The sequence below is a fragment of the Phaethon aethereus genome (assembly GCF_964289735.1).
Source record: "Phaethon aethereus genome assembly, chromosome: 2".
Taxonomy (NCBI): Eukaryota; Metazoa; Chordata; class Aves; order Phaethontiformes; family Phaethontidae; genus Phaethon; species Phaethon aethereus.
This window is the reverse complement of record NC_138582.1, coordinates 75,707,943-75,726,184: the sequence shown is the minus strand read 5'-3', so window position 1 is coordinate 75,726,184 and position 18,242 is coordinate 75,707,943. Positions and strand designations below refer to the sequence as shown.

At 40.1% G+C, this 18,242-nt stretch overlaps 1 protein-coding gene across 3 annotated transcripts in view; it reads left to right on the top strand.

The window, feature by feature from the left end:
* Window positions 1-18,242, top strand: part of FHOD3 (formin homology 2 domain containing 3) — a gene marked incomplete at its 3' end in the record, with an annotated part of 418,667 nt that overhangs the window by 54,647 nt on the left and 345,778 nt on the right. For all 3 annotated transcript variants that reach the window (XM_081996647.1, XM_081996646.1, XM_081996645.1), the window contains exon 3: window positions 5,499-5,563. In XM_081996647.1, the coding sequence (XP_081852773.1) occupies window positions 5,499-5,563 (65 nt within the window). The remainder of the gene's footprint in view (window positions 1-5,498; window positions 5,564-18,242) is intronic.

The following is an 18,242-nucleotide window of genomic DNA, read 5'->3' as shown; positions in this document are numbered from 1 at the left end:
TCAGCTGCTCTTTCTTCATACTTCTTGCCTATGTAAGGGGGGCGGGAGGAATGCAAACAGTTTTATTTCTGACCAAAACATCTCAAATTCCTATCCTTCATGCTTGCTCAGTGTAAGTATTACTGCTATTATTAAATGAAGAAAAGTATGTCAAGAACATTTCTGTAGGAAAATTATTTTCACTTAGAAATGTGAAAGCTATATAAAAATCTCATGCCTGATAGTAGGAAATACAACTTCATACTGGGAGACTTCAGGGGTCACCACCCTAAACTAGCAGGCTACCATGCCACTGACTTGGTGGAAGGTAAATAAATGTTTTAAATAAACCTTCCCTGTGCAGGTGTTGAAATATCATATGTAATGCTACCTTTAGTATTATATTATTTACAAAAACCTCATCTTGCTATGTATGTAACTGTTATGGCAAACATAGTCTCTTTCCATCCTCTATCCCCTGTCTTTGTTATTTACTGGTGGTTAGTGACTCTTTCTGGAAAAATGATCACGTTTCCTTTGTCTATCTCGGAAGCTTCAATGAGCCTTTGATTTGGATAGGAGAACCTACACATTAAAATAATGGAGACAGCAACAGGAATAATATTAAAACTGAGCTTCACATTGGCTTCAAGTCAGTGGATAAGAGTTCTGCTATAATCGTGAAAGTATCATGAAAGAAAAAACTGTTCAGCTGCAGTGAGAGCAAGTTTTAAAGCTTTTTATATTTTTAAAGTTTTTAAAGTTTTTAAATTACCTGCATTGCAGGTAATTTTCCTTGTCCCTTAGTAGGATTTCCCAGTAAATGTAATGCCTGTACTGGAAAATCCACCTCAACTACAGGTAGAGCCTTTTGCTCAGTGGAAAGAAATTAAAGGCAGGGAGGACTCGTCCTTGTTTCTCTCCTGCTGTTTTGTTTCTGGCTCAGCCTAATTCCTAAAATCTTGCTCCTGTGTCACTATCTCCACGTTCTTCTCCTGACTTGCGCTATTTCTTCTTTTGCCATCAGCTTCTTCCTCATCGAGTTGTTCTCTTCAGTTTTGAATTACTTTGTGTTTCTCAAGAATGGGTTTTCAGTCGGCATTTTGAAGAAACTTGTCTGAAATTTAATGTTTGCCTTATTTTTTTATTGTATCTATTAGGCAAACTGGTGCCTCCCTCCTCTTTACCAAATTTGTAGGCATCAATAGTGAAATGAATTATGGACTGGGAAATGAAGGTGCTACACACCTGCATTTGAAAGAAGTTTTTTTTCCTTGCCTAAAAAAAACCTACCTTGAAGCTTATGAATAGCCTGTGAGTAGTTCTGTCAAGGTCAGTGGGCTTACTCATGTGTTTGAGGCTTTGTATAGAAGAGGAAATTTAATTGCAAGCTGTCTTGGGGCCTTAAGGCGAGATGTTGCCTTTGAGGATGGGTGCTTTAGATTTCCAACAGCTTTCAATCCTTGAGATCAGACGAAAGGGTTAGCTGTTCTGTTGATTGCATGCTACGCGAATTTGCTCTTTCCCTTGTCTAGTAATTGGAAGGATACAACTGCAGCTTAGCAGTTGCAGACAGTTTCATGGAAGACATCTAACTCAAAGAATTTAGCAAAACTATTTCCCATTTCCAGAGTTTTCAGTGACATGAGGAATGAGTAGCATGTATGAAGGGTCACAGCACCTCATAGTCATTTTTACCTCTGTTGTGTGCCTTTGCAGATGAGAGTGCCCTTAAGGCTTTGCAAACGAGCCCATCAAGGGAGGTCAAGAGAAGCAGTTTTCCATACAGAATCAGGTGTTGAGGAGAGCAAGGGGTGTAGGAAAGGGTAAAATTGGTTCAGAGAAAATTGCCCAAGGGTCCTGGGTGCTTGTGTGTTCTGTCTCTGTCCTCCTGCCTGCCACCCTCCCCACACCCCCACCCCTCCGACAAATAAAGAACCAAACAAACCAAGTCGGGGGGGGGGGGGGGGGAGCTGAAGAAAATAGCCCAAAGGGCCTGTGAAATAGGTTTCTTGATGTGAGCAATGGCAGCCTAGTTAATGACTTACTGGATTCTTGGCTGGGCATCTTTTGGAGGTGCCTGTAATTCAAAGTACTCCAGGTTTCTTGATGTTTTTTCTAGTCTTCACTTTTTTTACTCCTTGGGACCTCCTCTCCCATAGTACTTTGGTCCTCATTTTCAGTTTTCTTCTCCTTTCTTGGAATAAGCAGGTGGATCTCAAACTAAAGAGGTTCCAAGTGCTCCCACAGAAAATCTCTTACATGCAGGTACTATATAATGACATACAAGGTTTTGTTGTTGTTGTTTTTCCATGTGTGTGTTTATTTGTCGGCCTTGCAGCAAGAACTGAAAATGGATATCCTGTTTTATGCCTGCTGACAGAGGTCTTCGCAGGCAGCTTTGCACAGCTCAGACTGCAGTATGGTTTTATTCTTCCCTAGTCAGCCTGGCTGTGGAGCCCAAGGATCTTGCACTTGCTTCGGTAGTCAGAGACACACTGACTCTTCTATACCATTATGTTGTTGTTTTTCCTGATGTTCCCATGCTATAGAGGATGTCTAGTTGATGGTTATCTGAAAGTTTTAAGTGCTCTTCTTCCTCCCCTCATCCTGTAATCTTAGAAGAGCAAAAATATGGTCATGCAATGGTCAGAGAAGAGAAATCATATGGAGAGTATAGAGTGCAAGGCACACCTATGGGTGGTGCAGGTTGGCAGAGCTTGCAGAACCAAGGGTGAATCTGCTGGTGTTCCTTGCTCAGTGAGTGTCTGAGTGGAAGTGCCTCATTGCTCCTCCCGTGCTGAAATGGTGGCTGGTCGCAAAAAAAGTCGGCTGTTTGCTCCCACCGCCCGTTGACAGCCTGCAGAGCGACGGGCCACCCGTCAGGCTGCAGCAGGCAGAATGGCCGTGCTTTCAGTAGCAAGTACATTTAGCTTTCTTCTACTTGAAACCCCTCCCCATAAGTCAAAATCAATACTAATTTAATAAGAAGTCTTATGTTGCTACATTTCATCTCCTTATTTTTGAAGACATCATCTTCTGATCAAGTGTTTGATTCAGAAAGAAAGATGCCCCTAACATCTACTGATTTTTTTAATCTATACACTCCTTAAACTCACTTATGTAGACCTTCTGTGAGGACTATATGGTGCTCAAGTACCAGCAATGTTTTTAAGGGTCTGACAAGACCCAAGTCCTAACAGAAGCAGGAGATGGGCAGCTGCCATGGTCCCTGTTTTGCAGATGGGGGATGCAACGTGTAGAGAAACTAAACTTGCATCCTCCGAGAAGCTGAGGTGTGGCTTTCAGAGTGGCACATGGGCACCTCTGTGGTGCTTTACGTTACTTGCTCACAGCTGTGCAGGGAAGCTGTGGCAACAGGGAAATTGAAAATGTGTCCCAGATAGAGACCTCAATCCCTGAGCCATTCCTCTTTTGTTTCCATGGAAGAGATTTCTTTGAGTCCTAATGGAGGGGGCGAGGTTTAGAAATATTTTTACTTTGTTTTTCAAAGAAACAGTGTACCCTAGTAAGAGTATAATGACTTTTGTGTAAGGCGATATATCAATGAGAGATGCTTATATTAGTATTTTAAATTTGTTTCTCTGTCAAAGATTCCTCAGGTCCTTTGCAAATTAAATGTTCTGGAGGAGTCCTGGCACCCCTTAGGGAAGGGGCAGCCATTAGCAATCTGCAGGATGCGAGCGCAGGCAAAGGCCGTGTCCAGCTGCATCGGCAGGAGGAGTTTAGGTGGGCAGAGAGTCAGTCCTAAACCTGGAATTGCTCCAGGAAACTTTAGAATCCAGACGGCGGGCAGCTCTTCTGGGCGAATAGCATGCTGCTGCATGGCACTTCAAAAGGCCTGCAAACCAGCAGCAGCATAAAGAAAAGTTCATGGTTTTCCTGCTTTATCCTAACGCTGTTCAAGCAGGACCCTTCAAAGAGCAATTTCATTTAAAGTTTAATTATTCTTTTTTTAACCTACAGAGAAAGGTTGCTGTTCTGAAACTGGAACAGAGTCCTTTATTACCAAGTACATAGTTCCACACTAACCAATTTTTCAGGTGCTTAATGTGTGGTGTTCTTTTTTTTCCTATATTCTTCTGGGAATGATATTTTCCTGAAAATATTTGTCAATGCTTCTCTAACCTGCCTTCTCCTGCAAGAATTTTGGGAGATGGTATAAAACATATTCTTTTGTTGTTGAAATTAATGAAAAATATTTTTGTTCCTCAAAACAACTGTGGGCAGGAATACAGCAAAGTGAGGAAGAGCCCTTGTAATTGTCTGGAAAATAATGGGTTTATTCTGATGAAGTTATAGCCGATGGGCAGTTCTGCTGGGTATCTGTGCAAAAGAGTTGGCCCTGAAATCTCTCAGCAGAATCATAATGCGTATAACTGAGGAAGGTTGTGCTGGTTTTTAATTTGCTTTTAATTTGTATATAGAAGTGGGTTTAGGGTTCTTATGAAACAAACTAAGCTGCACCTCAATGTGTTCTAAAAACAGTTTTGCTTCTTGCATGTTTTCCCATGATAAATTCGACAGAATCGCAGAAGGTTTGAGGTTGGAAGGAACCTCTGGAAGTCATCTGGTCCAAGCACCCTGCTCAAGCAGGGCTGCCTAGAGCTGGTTGTCCAGGAATTGCGTCTTTAGTTTCAGAGGGAATAGAGAGAATATGCTGCTGTACAAATGGAGAAGACATTTGGCTTTTCTTACTTTCCTGCCATCCATCAAGTGAGCAGGTATGGGTGCAGAGGCAAGGTGCTCCTTGCCAGTGCCCTGATGCCATTTTGTGGATGGAGCTCCTAGAAATCAAGAACATGGTGCTCTTGTCCAGATTGAAAAGCGTCGAAAAATACTAATTTGTCTGAAAAACAGATGAGAAATATAGCTGGTGATTAAGTCATTCTATTTAAGACCAGGATGAAACTGGGACAGTGCCAGAGTGAAGGAGGACTCGGTTGTGCCTCATTGCATGAAGAATACATATTTTTTTGTGCTTTCAAGAACCGTTAGGATACATGAGCAGATTTGTGAATGTGTAAGCAACATCTTGTTTGACCTTGCATTTTCTTTCATACTTTAGTATGCTTAGCTTTAAAATACTTCTGTGAAAATTAAACCATGCAGTCATCAGTCGGTACTTCTCTAATAGGGATTTCAAGAGAGTTATTGTGGTGGGTGACCTTGGCCAGCTGTTGGATGTCCACCCAGCCACTCTCTCACTCCCTGTCCTCAACAGAAGGGAGGGAAAATAAGATGAAAAAACTCGTTGATTGAGATAAAGATGGGGAGATCACTTGCCAATTACTGTTATAGGCAAAACAGGCTTGACTTGTAGAAAATTAATTCATTGCCAATTAAAATAAAGTTGGATGATGAGAAACAGAGACATAATTCATATTACCTTCCCTCACACCCCCCCGCCCTTTTTTCCTAGACTCAACTTCACTCCTTCATTCCCAACTCCTCTTTCTCCTTCCTACATCTTTATATATTTTTCTTCTCTTTTTTAGGAGGGGCAAGAAGCACAGTATAATTCTGAGGACCCAGCTGTCAGTGAGAGTCCATGCCTGCATTGGTAAGTGGAGTTCCATGTGCCCGAAAGAGAACAAATAAACAGAATCCATCTCTGAGAAGCAAATCTGGGGAGAACGAATCAGATTTGCTGTGTTGCAAGTTAAGGATAATGGCCAGTAAATTGATTTCTTTGTGTTTGTTGCGTGTTAAACTTAGGTTATATAGTTACATTACCCTTCAAGTATGTTAAACAGCCCAGGGAATTACAGGATTTGACAGTGAAGTGTGATGGTTGGGGCTGCTTTGGAGAATCTTGGATGATCTGTCTTGCCATAGCTTTTGTGTGTGCCTGAAGAAGACTGCATTCTGAACTGGGAAGGGGATCTGAAGAATTGTTGGCTCACAGCTCACTAGTGCATTTTAATAGCATGTAATGTTTATTACTTCACATCTTGCAGATCTTGGCCACATATTTGTCATTATCACAGTGTCAGTGTCTTAAAAACCCTGGTTAAAATAATGCTGTCACGAGGAAAAGTCTAATGAATGTCATAATGTGCGTGTCTAAGAGCTTTAACGTTGCATAAACGGAGGCTGATGTGCTGTGGTCGTTTTAATATGTTCTCCAGCATTCTGCAGAGCAGCATGTTTCACTGAGTGTTAGTGGCAGAGGTAATGCTCATGTTCTGGTGATATGATGATAGATATTATGGGTGTCTGTTTCTTCTTTAAAAAAAAAAAAAATCCTATATGTATGTGCCACAGTTGCCTCTTGTTTTCAACAACTTTGTAGTAGATTCAACACCCTAATATGTTTAGCTCGTAGTTGGTCTTGTTTCAAGAAATCATAACAAGCATTCAAATATATATACTTAAAAGGAGGCGAAGAAAAAAAAAACCCAAAACCTAAGTTTTGTATTATTTCCACAGAGCTACTGCTGTCAGAGGATTCAGGCTTTAAATACAACTAAACTTCTTTCCGCTGCCCCCAGGACGTGTTATGAAACAGCCTTTCTGGGAATTTGAACTGAGCATAAGCAACCTACAGAATTCCTCGAATACCTCCCATTGAGAGCAATCTCTAGGCTGCCTCACGCAGGAACAGATTCTCCTCTACTACCTTTGGCTTGAGGAAGTACAGCAGAGCAAGCCTACGTGTTAAGTATTAGAGGAGAAACATAGATGCTGCAAACTTTAGGCTGATTTTACAAATGTGAATGAAATTAAGAACAGCTTGGAGAAGCTTGTTTTTGTTAGGTCTGGGAATATCTTTGGCAAAACAGACCAGTGCAGCAAGAAAAGATTTCATGTTTCCTGGATACAGGTTTTATAAAACCAAATTTCATGTAAAAATTTTTGTCCAGAGTGTCACCATCGAGGAATTGAAGCACACTGGGTTCTAAGCTTCCATGTGTGGTTGCTTTGTTGTTATCTGTTTGCCCACAGTGAGCTTGACTGCAATTAGGCATATGACTGTGCATGTATTTTAATTGTTCCTTTATGAACGTGTGTATGAAGGTGTTGTTACTCTCTGGCAGTGGTGATGCATTCAGTGGTGAGTACCATGGAAGCCAGGCTGCAAAACTTGAGTCCAGATTTCAAACTCCTAGAACAGAGGTGTGTTTGGATATGGGCTTTTGGCTTGGTTTGTTACAGGCAGAAAAGCCAAACATAAGATCTGGTTCTAATTTCTAACCCCCCTGCTGAAGTTAAGATTTTTAGGGTAAGTTTTTGTTTCAGCCTGTAGCTTGATGTAATGTAGTTTCTTTTCTTTTTCATTTCTACATATCAAATGTGTCTTATTTTTGGGATGTGGTAGTTCGAGAGAGTCGGGGACTCTCTGCAGTTCTTAGTACTGGCCTCATTTGGTGACCTCCACCTGGCAGTTAAGCTTTTCACAGAATGGGAGGGTTGTTTCACTGGCACAGTGGGTACTTTTCTTCCTCTTGCGTGTACTTTCACATCAGCTGCCTGTTAATGTCTTTTTTGAAATATAAGCATTAGGTCTTGAGGTTAAAAGATGTGTTACATATTTGGAGCAGAAGCCAGGAGCTAGAGCAATCTGAGATGGTGTTATGTGGAATAAAACAGTCTTGCTTTGGCTATGTTCTTTGTCTTCACAATATCCTTGGAAAGTATTGTGGTTAGCAATGTTACTGACTCTGCAAAGTCCCTTGTAGGTAGCTAGGACTGCTTTATGAGAAGATGCGGTTCATTCCGTAGTGCCCTTGCCACAGAGCCTCCTGTCATCCTTGCATTCAGGGTTTTACTTTGCTCTGAAGAACTGAGAGGTGTAAAGAAATAGCTTTCCTGTCATAAACTCTTTCCCATTTGGAAGCTGGACCAGTTTTTTTTTTTTTTTTTCTTCTCCCTAACATGTTGTACTTTTAAATTGTGGGAAATACACAAGTGTTTATGTTCAGATGTCCAGATAAAGTTTTCCATCGTTAATGACTTAAAATCTCCAGGGACTTCATTGGGCTTTAGTGTCGGAGGATGCATTGACTACAGGCCAATATTTTATGAGACTTGGGAAGCTTTAGCAAGTCCCATGTCAAGTGAGGTTTGGTGGGTTTTTTTAATTTGTTATAAGCAAGGCAAGAAAGGAATAAAGCTTAATAACTTGAGTGCCAAACTTGTTAGTGAGTGGTATTTTCTGCCCTATTGCATATCAATCACTTTTAAGCATCTCATTCAATTTAACGCATTATTATTTTCCTTTTTTTTTTTTTCCCCTCTCAGTTTTGAGTTCTTATGTTCAAACTAAAGACTTTCAGCATGGGGGAACAAATTTTCTTTCAAATATCACTCAACTTCTTTTTCCATTTTGGCTTGAGCCTAATTAAATTGTCAGGACTAATTAAAAGGTAATTTAAAAAATAAAATTTAAGTGGTTTTAATACAAACTGCAATATTTACAATGTTCTTTTCATATAAAAAGACTATTGCCGAAACCAGTTTTGTTAATAGAACATAACTAATTGAAAATTATAGATGTACTTTTGTACCTGTTGATATTAAAAGACCTTAGTGGAGGAAGATCAATTCTTAAATCACATAGTGTCAATTTTTTTTTGTTTTTTTTTTCCACAGTGTGTCAAATTTGACCTTCTATTCAAATTAGATTCATTGTGAATTAATACCCTGTGGGAAAAGTCCTTCTGGTATTTTTGGCAGCTGTATGACTTTCCTTGTTTGTATTTGGTTGTGTCTTTAATGTGATTTTAATTTTTATGTCTTAACAATTACAGGGCTCAGCTGAAGCCTTGATAAAGTCCAAGGTAAATGAGGATGTAGCTTTACAAGGAGAACACCAATGGTGGCAAAAACTTTAGCCCCTGAAACGGAATGAAAGTTTTTCACCAGAGCAACTCTGACAGTGAAGTTTTAAAGATCTTTAAAGGCTCCACAATTCCCGGAGAGTGACTTGGTTTATTCCCTGTGTCCTTGCTTGGACAGCTCTGTGGCTGCTACTTCATTTGTCAGTTGCCTCTTGGTAGTTTTCTCTCAAAATCTGAGATGGTCTCTGAGGGAAAAGGCCCAATTTGCTCTTACGTATCTAGACGAAGTATTTATCCTAAAAGGGTCCCACATCCTCTTTTAAAACGTTTATGCCTGTCAGGAGTGTTTTTCTCCATACTGAGAATGAGGTTTGGACAGGGACCCATGACAGGGACCCATGACAGTGACTTAGAATGATTCTGCCAAAAGAAGTTTGACATAGCTTCAGGTGTCAATACCACGTAACACAAGAAGAATGCAAATAACAAAGGTTGATGTAATTCTGGATACGCGTATTGGCCTGGGATTGCTCAGAGTACTATAGCTTGGAAGGTCAGCAAATGTTGCAAGGTGTATTTTAAATTTTACTTCTCCTTTGTGTCAGTTTATTATTTAAAAAAAACCAAAACCCAAACCACCACACCTCAATTGGTTATTTGAATTTTTTTTGCATTATAAAATTATGGTTTTGTATGGTTATAGCTCCTTCCTGTATTTATGCTAAGTCTTGCTTTTATCTCTGTATAGATTAAAAATAAATATTTGCATATATATTTGTGTGTATTAAGTTTCATAGCTTGAGCCAGCTAGGTTCCTAAACAGTGTACAAGAGTATTATTGCAAGAGTGTAATTTAGCTTCATTATTAGTCATTATAACCATTTAATAATCCCGTTCTGTTGGCTTTTGCACATAGGCTGTTGCAGATTCACTGAGGCACAGTGCTTAGGTGACACATGGCATGGCTGCCCTTCCCCATCCTTCCGTGGGTGCACAGCAGTGGGTTGTTCCCAAGTCGGGGATACAACCTGTGGCATGGCAGCTGCGTCCAGCCCCTATTTTAGGGCATCTACTTTAACCAGCAACGTTAGGGCCAATAACCCAGCCTTTCCACACAGCTCTTTGGATTGTCTTTTTGACATCCACTTGCTCTCGGTATCTTATATGAAATGTAGCCATAAATATTTTCTTGAGCTCCTTTTGCTCTGGGATACCTGAGGGAAGCTGTAAGCTAGTTGTAACTAAGAGCCTAGTAGAAGCCAGCTGTTTTTATTTGTCCTTTAATGGCTGAAGTATGCAGCTAGTCCTTTTTCCCATGTACAGTTTTCCCTTCTGTTATCCATTATGTGGACTTGTTGCCTGTATTACAGCAGATATGATTAGGTCCTCCAACTATTTATGCATGTATCAAACCTTCTTGTAGGACCTGTTCCTCCTCAGTGGAACCACGATGCTTTCCTGAAGACAAAGTCACATCTTGAGTCAATAACTGTGTCTGGTGCTTTGTTGCAGAGATGTCAAGATACATGGACAGAAGTGGGGAAAAAACATGGTTTATCATTTTATAAGTATAATATTGATGTATAAAAAACCCAGTGTGATTCTGGTTAAGGAAACATGTGAAACCATGTTGTGTTTCATTCTCTGAGGGCAGAGTTAAGCTTGTGTCTACAACCCACGTCTCACTTGAGGAGGTGCTTCTCCCTACAAATATTATTATCGTATTGCATCTGTCTGGAGTATGTGTGTTTGCAGTGTGCTGAGTGCTGGAGTAGAGTTCTCGTAGCCGTGGACACTCTGAAGCTCCTCAAGTTCATACTTCAAAACTTTGTGGTGTTTTGTGTTTTTTTTTTAATGGATATCTTTTATTGAATTTAAAACAAACAGCTTTTTATGGTAAGGAAGTTTCTGAATACACTAAGGGTCAAATTAAAAAGTTTTCCTAAAGGAAGTTTAATTGTGACATTAGGTGCTTTCTTTGAGCCCTTCATTTAGGCAAGTAGTGATTGATATGTTCAAATGAAAGCCTCAAAAAAGAGAGGTACTTTGGGTTGTTTGAAGGACATTTTACAGTTTTCTGTTCAGTGTTAGGCATTCCTAATAGAAAACATTTTCAGTTTGAGAGAAGGGAACATGTGGAGAGCATTAGCAGTTCAGCAAAACGTGCAACCGATTCGAATTTAATTTAAAGGGAACAAAAGAGGTGCCTTGAGAATTTGTCGGAAGCGCTATGGTTTTGCTTTCTTTGCACTGATGGTAACAGGAGAGAGAGGTGAGTTGAAATTGCTTAGCATAATTGGGACAGAAAAGACAATGATTAATGGATTTAATGGTGCTGCAAAGGGATCCTGCATGCGTTATGGATTTGTAATCATGATGCGCTTCCTATGACTCTCGCTGTAACTTGGTAAAAGTTCTGGCTTAAATGAAGATAATAAACAACATGTTTATTAGATGTAAAATGACATCACACAAATGGAAAAAATGTGAAAAGGAATGCCAGAGCTTGGGGGGATTTTTTTTTAAGGGTTAGGCTTTTTTTAATAGAATAATTTGAGTTCTCGTTAAGACAGTGCACACAGTACTGAGGCCTGCTTCCAGATGTGATTGGAGATATCTGGTTCAGCTCTTTCAATCTGAGTTAAACATGAAATAGCTGCAAAGGGTATGATAAAAATACCTTTTTCAGCTTTTTAGGATTATTTAAATTTTCTTTCCTGAGAATGTGGAACACAGATGCTCTAAGTAAAATCCCTTGGTTCCCAGACCAGATTGCTTTGTGAAAAACTATCCGTATGAATAACTTGTGGTTTTGCTCTAAAAATGTCCACCTCTTTAGACTGAAATATTAGACTTTTGTTGTATTCCGCATGCATGCGTTTGGTCAGCCTCCTTTGTGGGATGAACCACGGTACTTCCCCATAACCTGTGATTTGCCTTCCGTGATCTCAGCGAAGCCTCTGGGCTAGTCCTGTAGGATTTCAGAAGGTGTTTGAGACAAAGCAGGGAAATTTCCAAGAATTGTCTCTGAATATTTCATTTAAATTATAATCCTTAAAATAGGCTTTGCAGCAAGAAGAACGAAGAAGCTGTAGAGCAGATAAAGCCTCCATTAGCAGTGGGTTACTGCTTTAAAGCAGTGGATTCCTGTTTTAAAAGGGTTTGTTCCAGGTTTGAAAGGACTGCTGTTGGAGCGTACTAGTGGCATGCTTTTCTTGTCTTGGGAAGCTTTGTGTTAAAACATGAAAGCTTGTGTGAAAGCTTGTCTGACTTGACTCATACTGGGAAGTACTGCAGAAATAGAGTGAAATGTCTTTGAATTGGGATATCCTCTTTCTGACTATTTTTTCTTTTTTTTTTTTCTCTGACAACTTAGGTTTCCATAATAATTCCCTCTTCTTACTATACGTAAAAATTTACAAGGGAGAAGGAATCTACTTTTGACTCTTAAAACACAGTGAGATTTAAAACAAATCTTGTTTCTGCACAAACAAAAATCCTTAATCATCTTCAGTGGTACCTTAAAGGAAACAGTCTCCTCATAAAGGAAGGAAAAGTAGTAGTATGATACTTTGCTTCCCACCCCCCGACACAAGCCCATTTAGACTTGTTTCGGGTATTTTTTTGAATGACTTGTGAAGTACCGTATTACCGATACGTGGATTTTCTTTTTAAGTGGATAGGTTTTTTTTTTTCCCATGCAGTCTAACCACATGTCTTTTTGAAGATTAAAAAATTCTAACAAAATACAGTAATGCTTTTATTCTTTGCATATTACCATCTACTCAGTGCTTTGAAAGGACTGTACATCTGCTAATTAAATTTCACAAAAAAGAGGATTAAGTTAATTAGAAAATTAACTTGAAATTACTGGAGTATACTGCAGTTGCAGTTTCTAAAATTTTAGACATAAAATAGTCATGTTGCTATTGTTAGGACTAGTTTTACCACCTTTTTGTAATCTAAAGAGAAACAGACATTGTAAACTTAACCTCTGAGATGAGGGAGAACAATTTTGTAATGCTTTGAACTGTATAACTGGTCATTAATGGAATGCAAAAATGGATCCTTCTGGAAATAATTGGTGACACCAGTAGTATCTACTATGATGAGGTCTTTATGGATTTGATTTTTGTTTGTTTTTTAATAAAAGCAAAGAAATTAATTGACTATTTTGATAGATGATTTAGTAATTTTTGAATGACTTCCGTGTTCCTCAATTAGATTTTGAGAAGTGCTTGCCTGATAATAAATGAGTACTGCCTAGGAATTGTCTCTAGATGTTCCTGTTGCAATTCTAGAGCAGATGTTGCCAAGGATGGTCCTGCGTGACCTATGGGAGTTCTTCGTGGTTAAATGTTTTGAGAAGGCTCTGTGTGTATGTGTGTGGCAGGCGGGGGGCAGCTGGAGAACCACCACACCAATTTCAGAGCTGCAAAATGCTGTGATCAAGGCAACCTTGTCAGCTTGGTCTTCTAACATGAAGCTGCATAGCTCAGGTTTTCAGGTTCACACTGAAGTGCAAAGCTCCCCTTCAGCATCACTTGTCCTTGATGTGGCCTTTCTCTCACCTCGGGGGTTGTCCTGGGCGTCAGTCTGTCCCAAATCACAGCTTGTGTCTCTTGGGTCACCTGGCTGGGACTGGTGCAGCTCGAGGGTCCCCTGAGCAGTGTGGAAGAGAGGTGTGGCTGTAGCCATCCTACAAAGATGGGAATCTACAGAAATCATTACTGCTATATAGCTGGGTATGAATGTGACAAACTTGCTTTTGCTTCTTCTTAACAGTCCCCACATCTTCAAGGGAGTATCCTAAATTTCAGTAAATGTAGGAGTTCATGTAGTTTCCTTAAAAGGAAAATAAAATAACGAGTTTCTTGCAACCTCTTACATCAATAGCTGTCATTGGTTTTCATGTAGTTTCCCTTTTTAGCTCTTTGCACTTCCACTTTATAGAACTCTGTATTGACAGGCAAAGCAGTTCTTAGGCTTTTTGGTCTGTGTTCAGACAGTTGAACTAATTTTGCTGTAGATGGAAGCACAGCACATTCAAGCCCTTAACTGGGGAAAAAACGTTTAGTTCATATTAAATGTCTTCAAATAAATTAGCATTATGCTCAGAAGAGTGATTTGTTTCCTGCCTCCATCTAAACCTGTTCTATATGGAAGAGATAAACCAAACAAATGAATTTGGTTCAGATTAGTTTTCTTGAAACTGTGCACCACTCAAGCCTGTTTTAATCTTTACCCTGAAAAACTTGTTAGAGGTGCATCAACAAAACAAAATTAAGCACTTAAGCTATGGAGGAGAAATTAGGAACTGCTACTTAAAAGCTGTGGGTTTGGAATAGGAAATGTTGGTATTTTTTTAGCATGTCATTCTCAGTGCAGTGATGGTGACTCCACCACCTCCCTGGGCAGCCTGTTCCAATGTTTGACCACTCCCTCGGTGAAGAAATTTTTCCTAATATTTAGTCTAAACCTCCCCTGGCACAACTTGAGGCCATTTCCTCTCGTCCTGTTGCTAGCTTCTTGGGAGAAGAGACCAACACCCATGTTGCTACAACCCCCTTTCAGGTAGTTTTAGAGAGTGATAAGGTCTCCCCTCAGCCTCCTCTTCTCCAGACTGAACAACCCCAGTTCCCTCAGCTGCTCCTCAGAAGACTTGTGCTCCAGACCCCTCACCAGCTTTGTTGCCTTTCTCTGGACATGCTCAAGCAAAGCAGCATCCTTCTTGTAGTAAGGGGCCCAAAACTGAACACAGGATTCAAGGTGCAGCCTCACCAGTGCCAAGTACAGGGGCACAATCACTTCCCTACTCCTGCTGGCCACGCTATTTCTGATACAGGCCAGGACACTGTTCAGCCGGCTGTCAACCAGCACCCCCAGGTCCCTTTCTGCCAGGCAGTTCTCCAGCCACTCCTCCCCAAGCCTGTAGCGTTGTATGGGGTTGTTGTGGCTGAAGTGCAGGACCCGACACTTGACCTTGTTAAACCTCATACAGTTGACCTCAGCCCATGGATCCAGCCTGTCCAGATCCCTCTGTAGAGCCCTCCTGCCCTCCAGCAGATCAATATTCCCACCCAACTTGGTGTCATCTGCAAACTTACTGAGAGAGCACTCGATCCCTTCATCCAGATCATCAATAAAGATACTGTGTTTGTCTGCTAGCTTTTGTGTTTAGAGATGTGATATTCTTTGTCTTGGTTGGCTGTAGATTTTAGCTCTGGATTTGCTAAAACTTGAGAAGCTATGTAATGATTCTCGAAGTAGCTCCAATGCAAGTTGTGGCTCTCGCTTTCCCAAGTGTTTGGGTAGAGGAGGAACTGGATTAATGATGGTTATTTTTTTTTAACATACTTCTAATGTAATAAAAGAGCAGAAATGGTGTTAGTTCATAAAAACAAGCGAAGAAGGCTTCGCTTCATTTTAGAATGAATCTATTACATATAATGCTTTTGAATGGAAGTCCTGCAAAAGGGTAGAGTTTTAGCATAAGGCAAACTCTGTATATCCAGTTTAGTAGTAACAAAATACTGAACAAAACCCTCTCTATGTCTAGAGAATGTCTGGACTGATTTTTCTCTCCAGTCAATTATGGAGGGAGTTGCTGTGCAATAAATAGGGAAACATTTCCTAACTGTATTCTCTCCTGTATAGTGGGTTTTTCCTCATTCATTGCTTGTCTGACTTCTGCTTTCTGATGGACAGTTTTGATCTGTTACTTGACTGTCATGTACCACAGATTAATGCATACTCTGCTACGCCTTATGAAGATTTATTTCGTATTAGCTTAAAAAAGAAAATGTATGCATGTCATTGAAACGCAAGGTCAGGAGATGCATGTTTGAACATTATCAGTCTGCTTCTGCTTGCTTATCTTTAAAAATGGTAAAAACATACAAACTTGTGGTCAGCGATGCTTCGGGTGGATGCCACTAGCTAACTTTTTGTGAGCTTACTGCAAGGCCAGGTATATGGGTATCATATTTGCAGACCAGGGCTATGTTGTGTCAGTCCTTATATGTACTGAAAGGAGGGTTAAGTTTTGTTACCCTCTCAAGATCTTATAGTGGAAGGTGTTATAAAATAGATGTGGTTTCGTAACACTGTTGGACTGATTTTTTAGCTGGTTTATTAACTTTTTTCCACTATGATATGTAACATTAAATATACTATCTCATAATTCAACAGTTAAGAAATAGTTGCTCTCTGTGGTTGAGTTTTCATCATGGCTTTCAAATAATGTGTACTGTTCTTTCATTGCCTTCAGCTATCCTATTCCTCCCTCATTTGTATCCTTTTTATCTTTTTCATGTGCAGCTGCTTTTATTTCTGTAGAAATTAAGATGATTTCATTTGTAAATTGGGGGCGTCTCAATTTAATTCTGTTTTGAAAGAAATACTCCCAAGACTGAGGAGTTTTCTCGGGTGGCACAGTTCCCTGATGTAACATGTGTTGTCTTCTGTAAGACTTACAAGCGAGGTAACCACCAAGCCCATCCAATGTCAGGCAGAAAATGTGTACTGTAATGCAAAATATTGCTATGGTGCCTTCAGAAACATTTAGATAAAATTCTCATCTTGGCATCAGAACATGCCATGGTCAGATGTCGTCATTGGTGGTGGAGGAATCCCACCACTCATTATCATTATGGTTTTGTACTTGTATGAGCCTGATGAATTTGAGGATATCATGGTGTCTGGAAAAGGGAGAGGGGTATGGGATTTTTTTGAGCATTTCACTGGCAATACTGTAAACATTGTAAAATAACATGTAATGCAGAAGATTTTCTTTATTTCACAGCTTTTCATGTCTTCAGGTATTACTCTAAACACGAGTTGCCCTTTTCTGTTTGATTCTTTTTTTTATGTACAGCACCTGTATTTTAATAATAACATCTCATTTAATTCTCTTTTTCTCCTGTTTAAATTTTCATAAAATTTAGGCACAATAAGGCACGTAAATTTAGGCTTTACAGTAAGGCACGTAAAAAATTTAGGCTCCAAAGAGGTAAAGTTACAACCTCTTAATTTAAAACCCCAGCAGAAGTTACTGTGGCTGAGCAGCATGCTATTGTAAGTGATAGGATGTCATAAGCCATGTCAATCCATATTTAGCAGTTTGAGATGAGTCTGGTATGTATGAAGTTATATATCAGGTTTATTTTAACCTTTCAGCCATTAAATATTTAGCTCTGGTCTTACTGTTAAAACATGAAGAAGAGTCTGTTGGTAAACTGTGTTTAAAAAAAAAAAAACACAATAAAAAAAAAAAAACACGATAAAAAAAAAAAAACAAACCAAAAACCAAAACCTGTTTCTGTGGATTTATTTCTTGCTGTGGCTCTTGACAAGGATTACACTCCAGCTTTAAGGGCCACTTTATAATTTCAAAATGTCTAAAATTGGCATATCAAGTTAACCTGTTGATGTGTTGAGGAGGAAAATATAAATGTTGGATGTGTTCCTTACTACTTGCATAATCCTAAATTTATGTTCACTGGCCATTTAAGAGCCTGTTCAGCATCAAATGCCACTGGAGAGATTTGGTTACTGCTCGACTTTTCATGAAACATGGACAGCTGAGAGCGTGGAAAGCTTCTCGGAAGGTTGGGCACAGGAGGAGGCCTGGGACTGATCTCGCCCGTGCCCGAGGGCCCCGGGTTCCCTCAGCCCTTTTAGCAGTAGAGCTTATTCTGAGAGTGTGGGGGCTGGACGAGCTCTTCCAGGCAGGGGAGGATGGTGATGATGCCAGCAAGACGGCAGCCAGCTGTTACTGCTTTTCTGCTTCTTGCTGCTTGGAGGAGCACACATGAGTGGGTCCCTGTAACTGCATCAGAAACGCATCAGGAGGATTCCTTAATTTTTTTTTTTTCTTTTGTTGTCATACTGAAATGCTTGGTGTTGCACTGAGGAAAAACTTGCTGCAGAAAACCTGTGTGTGTCTGCATGAGAGGTCCAGTGTCATATGTATCGGCATCCTGAAAAACTTCAGTTAAAACCCTCACAGAGGAGTTCTGCCATATGTTGTTCGCTTCAGTGTTTATTAATTCCCAATATATTAAAAATATGAGATCCCAAAAGAGTGGGTGAGGAAATAAAATCCTCCTTATATTTTTGTTGGAATAGCCAGGCACTACTGCAATACTCTTGTGGTGATGTACCCTGGGGAAAGGGAGCCCCAGGGGTGCTCCCTAAAGCCCCGCTGCGCTTTTGTCCAAAGGTTAGTGCAAGCGATGGGTCCACAAGCACCCATGGTTTCCCTAGATAACATGCTGTGGGGCACTCTGGTTGCACTGACTGGCTCTCCTGGATTTTCACTCCAAGGTTAGTGGCCTGCACATTACTGTCACTGTGGTCTTGTTGTTCTATGTTGTGTACCTGTACTTCAGGTGTTGTGTGTGGTTTTCTGTTTGTACATTGCATGTTTTAGGCTCTTCAGTCAACATTCAGTTATTT